The sequence below is a fragment of the Palaemon carinicauda genome, chromosome 34 (assembly GCF_036898095.1).
Source record: "Palaemon carinicauda isolate YSFRI2023 chromosome 34, ASM3689809v2, whole genome shotgun sequence".
In the NCBI taxonomy this organism is placed as follows: Eukaryota; Metazoa; Arthropoda; class Malacostraca; order Decapoda; family Palaemonidae; genus Palaemon; species Palaemon carinicauda.
Genome location: NC_090758.1, coordinates 63,387,493 through 63,397,645, shown reverse-complemented (window position 1 = coordinate 63,397,645; position 10,153 = coordinate 63,387,493). Strand labels below are relative to the sequence as shown.

General features: G+C 39.9%; 1 protein-coding gene across 1 annotated transcript; it reads left to right on the top strand.

Annotated features, from left to right (window-relative positions):
• The first annotated feature begins 2,630 nt into the window (after positions 1 to 2,630).
• On the top strand, positions 2,631 to 3,221 carry LOC137626987 (putative nuclease HARBI1). The gene has a single exon (XM_068357970.1). It carries the CDS (start codon positions 2,631 to 2,633, stop codon positions 3,219 to 3,221), a length of 591 nt encoding a protein of 196 aa, XP_068214071.1.
• The last annotated feature ends 6,932 nt before the right edge of the window (positions 3,222 to 10,153 follow it).

Genomic DNA, 10,153 nt, shown 5'->3' with positions numbered 1-10,153 from the left:
TCTCTCTCTCTCTCTCTCTCTCTCTCTCTCTCTCTCTCTCTGTGAATGAAAGAGCAAGCAAAATGATTATTATGAATTCTATCCTTTACTGAAACCTTAAAATATCATTCACTTATGCAAGTGAACAAAACGTGACAGGCTTTTGGTTTTATCTATTGATTACCTTAAGGCAAATGACAGGGTGCCCAAGCGCGAGCTGAGAGCAGTTTCGAAGGTACGCTGTTGTCGGAAAGTTATGCTCAAAGCAATGAAATGTTTGTACTCGTGTACAAAGAATATACTTAAAACATATATAATTTATGCTGATTACGGCATGCTCAAGGGTTCTCCTTCAAGTTGTCTGTTATTTATTGTGTATTGTATATAGAGGAAATAGTAAGAATGATAAAGTTGCTATAGTTATGGAAGATTTTTTAGGAATATAGCACGCATTATTAATAATGGATGATACAGTTTTTTAGCCACTTTATACTGTATGTGAGAATAGAAATGTAGAGTAGGTACCCACTACTGTAAAGATTACGGAATGGGAATAAATGCCAAAAAAAAGAGCAAATATTTTTGTAATAAATGGTAATGATAGGGAAAAAATCCTTTACATAGTCACAATACCAAAATCTGTTATTCACCAGAATATCTGTATTCAGGCTTGGTTTTCAAATTCAGGAAAATGGCCAATGTAATTTCATTACACAAAAAAGCTAACAGAGCAGCAGTAAACGAATTTTCTATATTTTGGGCTTCAAATAGTCAGATGCATTTAAGAATATAAAATTAGTATTCGAGGGAGCTAGGATATTATTATTATTATATAGCTCAGAATCGTGGTCAACAGGTAACGTAAAACAGATCAAACAACAGTATAACCATCTAAACCTGTTTTTACTTGGATTTAGGAGCAATAAAAGTAGAAATCTTTGTTTATTAGAAGCCGGCATTTCCCCACTCAGTCACATAATCTCTAAGCAGAGAGTTAATTTTTTAAGGTCCAAAGTCTATGTAAACAACACTGAACAATCCTTTGTATATATCTATGAATTATGTCAAGAGAATAACACCAACGCACTTACATTTATGTCTAGATTTATGTCTAGATATCTGGAACATCACATCAATTCTAATGTATCTGTTGATATAGGGAATCTTATAAATGCCAGAAGTTCAAATTGCACTAGATTTACCACGTATGCAAGTGAACAAAACGTGACAGTGACGATACACCCTGTATATACAACTAGTTTGTTTATTCCCGTTTTTCTGCGAGAGTCCTTTAGTCGCCTCAAACTAATGTCCCATAATATAAGGATCAAGACAGGTCGCCGGAGTCGCTTACCCTATGAAACATGGGTTTGCCGATGTAACAATACTAGTATCCAATATGAAAGACATGCTCCAATAGAGTGTAACCTGAGTAATGATATTAGATTAAGATACCCCATGTTAAATTTCAGAGACGCTAGCAGGTTGCTCGGTGGAAACGCTCGTATACGGTATATCCATTATGCAAATATGTCCATGAAATATTAAAATTCTATTGATGAACAGGATTATACCAAGGTCTTATGATTTTGATCTTATTATACTAAAAGAAGTTTAGATGAGATGCAATCCACCTTTACTTCATTTCATTTATGATTTTGAATGGACATTTTGTCTTTGGTATTTACGAGAGATGTTAGATCAAATTACGAGTGTAAGATGTTAATCATGGTGTTTTAATTCCAGGCTGACACTTGCACGACTTTTGGTCGAAAATTTGTTGTGGCAAGTCATACCATTTTGGGGCTCGAACTAGGAGGCTTCCGCACTGTTCCCGGCTAGTTCACACATAGTTCAGAATGAGTTCACGACTAGTTCACGAATAGTTCACGAATGCCTGCCTATTAGTGCTCATATTGACATGAACTGTCAGGAAGAGTTCATGCATAGTTTGCATCTAGTTTGCGCACTTTCTGCATTGTCACAACGAGTTTGCACAATTCAGACGGTGTCGGTCCGACTTGGCCACGCCATATAAATACGGGGCCTCTCCAACCCCTGGTCATTTTTTAATTGGCTTTGGAAGAGACAACATGCCTAACATCAGAGACACAATCATTGCAGAGAAAAAGATGCCCATACTTGACAGCTGGTCTAGCCATTGTTGAAGAGCAGCAGAAAAGGCTGGTAGAGGCAGAAGAGGGAGAAAAGGCTATCCCACATCGAAGAATGACACAAATGAAAGTGTGGGTCAGGGAATGCTAAACCAGAAGACAGGAGTTTGGAGCGCATGACTGTCTACTGACTGAACTCCTAAAGGAAGATCAAAGGTGATACGAAAAATACCTCAGAATCGCTGCTGACTTGTTCATAGATATGATTGAGAAGTTAAGCCCTCTCCTCCAGGAGCTCTCCACCTTCATGAGGGAACCGATTTAAGTTGGACTCGAGCTGGATATTGCTCTCCAAGTCTGTAGTACAGCTTCGGGGTTGAAGCAAGTACCATCTGCAAGATCATACCCGAGGTGTGTAAAACCATCATCACGGTCTACAAGAACGAAGTGCTGAGCTGCCACAAAACTGAAGAGGAATGAAAGGAAGTTGCTGCCAGGTTCAGCTCCAGATGGAATTACCACAACTGTCAGGGGGCTATGGGTGACAAGCACATTGCCATAAAGAAGCCACCCAATGCTGGCTCTTACTACTACAACTACAAGGGCTTCCACAGCATTGTACTGATGGCAGTAGCAGATGCTACCTACAAGTTCCTCTACGTAGATGCTGGGACAGAGGGTGGTGCGACGGATGGAGGAACATGGAGTAACTGTTCCCTGCATGATGCTGTAGAAGAGAACAGAACTGGAGTGCCGCGACCCGAATCACTCGCTAATAATGACCAGCCATTGCCCTATCACTTCGTAGGGGATGACGTCTTTGCTCTCCAAATCTGGATGATGAAACCATTTTCCCATCGGTCACAGGTCCTACGAAAATGCATATATAGCTATAGGTTGTCTCGTACCCGATGTGACGTGGAGAATGCCTTTGGAATTTTGTATCAAAATTTCCATTACTTCTTGACGCCGATGCATCAGCACCCCGACATCATCAACCTGATCACCATGTGTGCCTGTGTCCTGCACAACCTCATCCTCATCAAATACCCACACTCAATTTCAGATGTGGACCGCGAAGATCTGGACACACATGATCTGATCCCTGGTGGATGGAGGACTGTCTGACACCTGCAGGGGCTGCAGCCTCTAGCCGGCCATCATACCCAGAAGGATGCAAAGGATCAGCGAGACTACCCGTCACATTACTACATGTCCCCTGCTGGTGCTGTCCCTTGGCAAAAAAGAATGGTATTAGCTCCATGAGCTGTATCCACAGTTATTCCATTGTTTGAATAATAGAAACGTTTGTTTTTTGTTTGTTTTTCGTTGCCTTTATTTTTGGGTTTCTTTTTCTCTGATTTTCGTTTATTTTTTTTCGTTCGTTTCCATTTTTCTTTCACTTTATTTTAAGGTTAAAAAGAGAAACAAGTGTTTTGGAATAAGAAAGAAATTTATTAACATAAAAACTACAAACAACAAATATGTACAAGTATCACAGTCCAACTATTTACAAATATTTAGAAGTGTCTCATCTCAGTCAGTATCCTTGCTGGTTATGGTACTACTGCGTGGTGATACCCAATGGACTTGTGGTGTGTTGAGTTCCTAGGAGGTGTAGAGCGATGAGGGTGAAATGCCCTCTTCTAGGTTGGTGTTCACGGATCTCGGGTCAGGACAGGGAAGCTGAATGGTGTCATAGGTGTCTGGAATTTGGCTGACAGCGACAACACTGAAGGTGTTGGTGAAGGAGCCTGGACAAGGGTGGCTGATGGTGCAGGTGGAATCCCTGATTGACACTCCATGGTACCGGGCTAGCAGGACTAGCCTGAAGACTGTAGTGACTGGGGGTGGCTTCCACGTTACATGTGATGGCTGACTGGCTGGAGGTTGCTGCTGAGGCTGCTGTTGCTTTGACGGTGCCTGCAAGGTGGCTTGTTGAGGTTGATGCCAGAACTGCTGCTGCTGCTGAGCGGGCTGCCAAGGTTGCTGCTGCTGTGGGTCTGGCCAGGTCATGAGTGGGTTTGATATGGCTGCTAGAAGAGCTGACGCCGCTTCCTGTAGCTGTGTACAATGTTGAGGCAGTGTATATGGAATTCATACCGGGATTCCTCTGGGATAGCATAAATGTGGCCTTCCGGTAGGCACGAAAAATCATATACGATCTTGTGCTGGCCGGTGTACAAGTGGGTGGGCGCCAAGGAATCTGCTTTGGAGATGATCTGAAACTTACAAACATTGTAATAATTTAGTACAGCATTTCAATGCAACATACTGCACATGCCATGTCAAAAGCAATGGAGGAAACTGGAATAAAATCTGCATGAAGACATTGGGATTCTCACCTGTTGCACTAAATTACTGAGGTTGCTGTAGGTTACCATGGTCTTATCCGTTGTGGTGGCTGTCTGTGTTGTTAGTGGGCTGGACCGCTTCCACTTTCCCTTGCCCTTCCTGGTGCTAGTAGATGCTTGGCTCTGGGAAACTGTGGATCTCACTTTATCATCATCTCCGTCGCTGATCATCACTACAGCTGACTCTGGGACAGCAAGATGCGCACTGGGGACTGTCTCTCCCCGGACAATGTGTTGTATCAGGAAACTCCAAGTCTCCATGATATGGTCGTCACGGGCACTCCTTTATGGCTGGCCAGCTCCACCCTTCTTTTCCTTCTTCATAATATTCCCCACCCTGCTTCTCAAGTTTTCGTAATGCTTCTTGCATTGGGCATCAGTGACAGGAGGTTCCAGCTATTCTCCAACTCGGTCCCACCGGCTGTTCTTGGCTGCCAAATTGAGCCACTCCTGCTTTTTGTCAAACAGCTGGGGGTTCTCCTTCACAAGATTAGCCAACCTAAACTCGACCTCTTCTGTCCAGCGGTATTCAGGAATTTTTTTCTTGGACACACAGACCCGCTTCTTCTGCTTTCTTTTAGCCTCATCCTCACTTCCTTATTATGCAATTCCACCAGGTTATTAGCTGAAGGCCTATATTATTATTGTTACTATTATTATTATTATTATTATCATTATTATTATTATCATTAGTACTAGCCAAGCTACAACCCTAGCAGGATAAGCAAGATGCTATAAGCCCAAGGGCTCCAATAGGGAAAAATAGCCCATTGTGGAAAGGAAATAAGGAAATAAATAAGTGATGAGAATAAATTAACAATAAATCCTTCTAAAAACAGTGATAACGTCAAAATAGATATGTCATATATAAACTATTAACAATGTCAAAAACAGATATGTCATATATATCTATAAAAAGACTCATGTCAGCCTATTTAACATAAAAACATTTGCTCCAACTTTGAACTTTTTAAGTTCTACTGATTCAACTACCCGATTAGGAAGATCATTCCACAACTTGGTAACAGCTGGAATAAAACTTCTAGAATACTGTGCAATATTAAGCCTCATGATGGAGGAGGCCTGGCTATTAGAATTAACTGCCTGTCTAGTAATACGGACAGGATAGAATTGTCTAGGGACATCTAAATGTAAAGGATGGTCAGAGTTATGAGAAATCTTATGCAACATGCATAATGAACTAATTGAATGACGGTGCCAAAGATTAATATCTAGATCAGGAATCAGAAATTTAATAGACCGTAATTTTCTGTCCAACAAATTAAGATGAGACTCTGCAGCTGAACACCAGACAGGAGAAAAATACTCAAAACAAGGTAGAATGAAATAATTAAAACACTTCTTCAGAATAGATTGATCACCAAGAATCTTGTAAGACTTTCTCAATAAGCCAACTTTTTGTACAATTGAAGGAGACACAGACCTAATGTGTTTCTGAAAAGTAAATTTGCTATCAGAGAATCTCACCTACCATTTTAAATGAATCATACAAATTTAAAGAAACATTATCAATACTGAGATCCGGATGTTGAAGAGCCACCGTCCTTGACCTATTTACAATCATACTTTGAGTTTTATCAGGATTCAACTTCCTACACATAATTAGCACCATTCACTAATATTAGCTAAATCTCTATTAAAGGATTCACCAACCCCAGATCTACATTCAGGGGATGGAATTAATGCAAAGAGAGTAGCACCATCTGCATATGCAACAAGGTTGTTTTCTAGGCCAAACCACATGTCATGTGTATATAGTATGAAAAATAATGGGGCATTAACACTACCCTGTGGAACACAGGATATCACATTCCTATACTCACTATGGTGCCCATCAACAACAACTCTTTGAGATCTATTACTTAAAAAATCAGTAATAATGCAAAGAAACAACCGACACACTAACAACTATTTGAGTTTGAAAACAAGGGCCTCATGATTAACACGGTCAAAGGCAGCACTAAATTTAAGGCCAATCTTACGAACTTCCTGACCACAATCTAGGGATTTCTGTACAGCATTGGAGATTGTAAGAAGGGCATCACATGCTCCAAGGCTTTTACGAAAACCAAATTGCAAACTAGGGAATAGATGATTACTTCCAGCAAAACTATTAAGACGTTTTCCCGGAAGACGTTCAAAAAATTTTGATTATATGGGAGTTATGGAAATTGGGCAGTAATCAGTAAGACTTGAACGCACCACAAGCACATTTACATAGAGGAGTAACATTACCAATTCTCCAACAAGTGCTAAAAGCTCCTCTTTTTGCTAACTTGCGCAAAATAACAGATCACTTTGGAGCTAAGAAATCTGCTGTCTCTATAAAAAAAAAAGGAAAAATGACATTTGGTCTGCACCTCTATAAGCATCAAGGTCCATCAACAGAGCTTTAATCTCACGAGATCGAAAAGCTAAACTAGTTAGTTTAGCCTCAGGAAAACAAGAATAAGGAAGTTCAAGTTTTTCATTACTCTGTTCGCTGTAAAAAACCTCTGCCAATCGAGTTGCCTTATCTAGTTTAAGTAAAGGAGGAACTGTTGCATCTACACCAAAGAGTGCAGATTTAAGGGTAGACCACAATTTATGTTCCTGAGTTGTATCAGAAAGGGTTTCTTTTAGGGTTAAATATTGTACTCCTTTTCAGTTGAGGCAAAAGCTCGAAGCTAATTGTTACGACCTCGGGTGAGGCCGTGGTGCAAGATCTTTAAACCACACGGAAAGAGAGGTCAGTGTTTTTAAATGTTCAATGAAAAATGGTCAATGGAAACGAAAACACGAGAAATCGTAACGATGTTTAATATACACTTAAAACTACAAATGAAAATTAACAAAACAAACAAATATCAGTCAGCCTTGTGACAACAGGACCAAAAATTACGTCCTTAGAATAAACATCCGAAAGGAATACCTAAGCACTAAAATATAAATCCCTAAGATAGATGAATAAATATACAACACATAAGCAATAAATGAGGTCAGGAAGGACGGAGGAGAGCACAGTGAGGAAATACTTAAACTCCTACCTATATTATAAAGCTAAACCTTATACTTAATAACAGTAAACACAAATGTCAACAAAAACCATTCTTCGTACGAAAATAAACTAATCAACTTATATATATATATATATATATATATATATATATATATATATATATATATATATATATATATATATATATATATATATATATATATATATATAAATGTTACAAAAGAAAACCAAACTTTCCAATTACAGAAAGAACGAAGTATTATTTACAACAGCAGGTGTTTCCCGGTGCTAGGCTTATATTTAAAGCTTCAGGGGACTCTGGCGTAGATTCTCAGCAAAACAAACAGTCACACATCAAAGCACTGCCTTCAGAGGGAGTACTGGAGAACAGGTAAGCACGAGGCATAAGCACACCAACATCCTCTCAAAAACAGAATGGATAGAAAATTATTACCTGCCTCCTCCCGAGCTAACAAGCTCCCCACGCAGCTGCACAGACGAAAAGACGTGCTACAGAGGTGCCCCTCCTCAGTCTGCTCGACCGGGAACAAATCCTGGACAATGGCCTGAGCCCGCAGGAAGTCCAAACCCAACACTAGCCAAGTCAAGGATGAAAAGCTCAGATATGCCGTGGGTGGCAGTTCCTGAGCAAACTACCCCAAAGGTAATTCTGAAGATCCAAGATGAGGTAATCCAAATAACAGCTGTAGTATAAAGGTGTGGGAGGCATTCAAGTCTAGCCTGGACTGTCTTTATCCTTCTCTCATGGCGAGGAAGAAAACATTCTCCCCTATGACGACAGCATAAACAAACTGACGAAGAAACTGCTAGTCGAACTCCATAATCCTTAGCAGCTTTCTAAAGAATACAACAGGTGGGATTAGTAATACATATTCTAATTCACACTACAATACCGAAGAGGAGGCCAACAAATGTCTCTGGCAACACTGCCTTAGAATTTATAATTATTACGGTAATACCTAATACTGAGTATAGTTGTTCCAGGTCAAATCTGACCTGTTACCCTTCCAAAGATGATAGGCCTCCTGCTTCTCCAAATAAGCACGTCTACAATTATCATTGAACCACGGTTTGTCCCTCACTCGGTACCTTAGTACACGAGAAGGGATGCGCCTATCAATTATGTTGACTCGATTCTCATTCACAGGGGCAACAGGATCTACACTACTATAATATTGTGACCAATTCAAGCCCAAAAGATCATGCAAAATCCCATTCCAGTCTGCTTAGGATTTCATATAAATTTTACAAGAATACGATATATCAGGAACAGGCTGCTCAGTCTTCACTACTAATGAAATCAAGGTATGATCAGATGTTCCGACTGGATAACTAACCTTACTAGTTATAACGCCAGGGGAGTCAGTGTATACGAGGTCCAAGCAATTACCAGACCTGTGAGTAGCTTCATTTATGATTTGCTCACAGCCTGCTTCAGAAGCAAAGCCTAAAGCATTTAAGCCATGGCGATTGGTAAGAGAGATAGAACTTAACCGCTCCCTATGGAGAGCATTAAAATCACTAACAAAGACAAAAGAAGCCCTTCTATCATCTTCTTGTATCTTAGCCATAATGGTAAGAAGACAAACAAAGATAGAATCATCCATGTCTGGATTCCGGTAGATGGAACACAAATAAAAGTTGTTGTTCCTGTTACAAACTTTTATTACCTGAATCTCATGACATCCACATTGATAGCAGGACTTAAGAAAAGCAAGGTACTCGGTCCTAATATACACTGCCATTCCCCTGGCCCTAGGGATGGCATCACGTTTCATCATTATTGGCTTCTTAAAACCAGTTATAAGAAGCTCAGATGAGTGCCTCATATTAGAAAACAAAGTTTCTGAGCACAAACGAATATCATACTGTCTGGACGTAACTGTAAGGTCTTGGATATTTGCATGAAGACCACGAATATTGCAATACAGAAGACGACATTAACGAAATCTAGGACGTACTGGTCCCGGATTTCGCTGTCTCCAGAAAGCATAAGAATTAGGAGAAATAAAAATGAGACATCATACTTAAAAACTAGACTAACAAGAATTATAAGAAAGACAATATTTACAGAATTATAGATAAAGTGATTGAAGAAACCCATAGACTATAGTAAAAAGTCGGAAAAACTGGCGAACATGGAGGAGCCGATACACCATGCAAGGCTAAATACCATCCAGGATAGCCACTTCAACTGAAGGGAGGACAGTAGGGATGGTTTTGAGAAGAAAAAGAATCTGAAAAGGAAAAGACAACCTTTTGATAAACCAACAGGCATCCATTGCCCTTCTATTAAGCTTGGCCAACACACCATTTAAAAAAAAAAAAGAAAAAAAAAAATTAATGATAGGATAGAATAGTACCCTCAAGCAAGAGAACTCCAACCCAAGACAGTGGAAGACCATGGTACAGAGGCTATGGCACTACCCAAGACTAGAGAACAACGGTTTAATTTTGGAGTGTCCTTCTCCTAGAAGAGCTGCTTACCATAGCTAAAGAGTCTCTTCTACCATTACTAAGAGGAATGTACACTGAACAAATTGCAGTACAGTAATTAACCCCTTAGGTGAAGAAGTGTTAAGTATCTCATTGTTGTCAGGTGTATGAGGAAAGACGAGAATATGTAAAGAAAACACCAGACTATTCTGTGTAAGTGTAGGCAAATA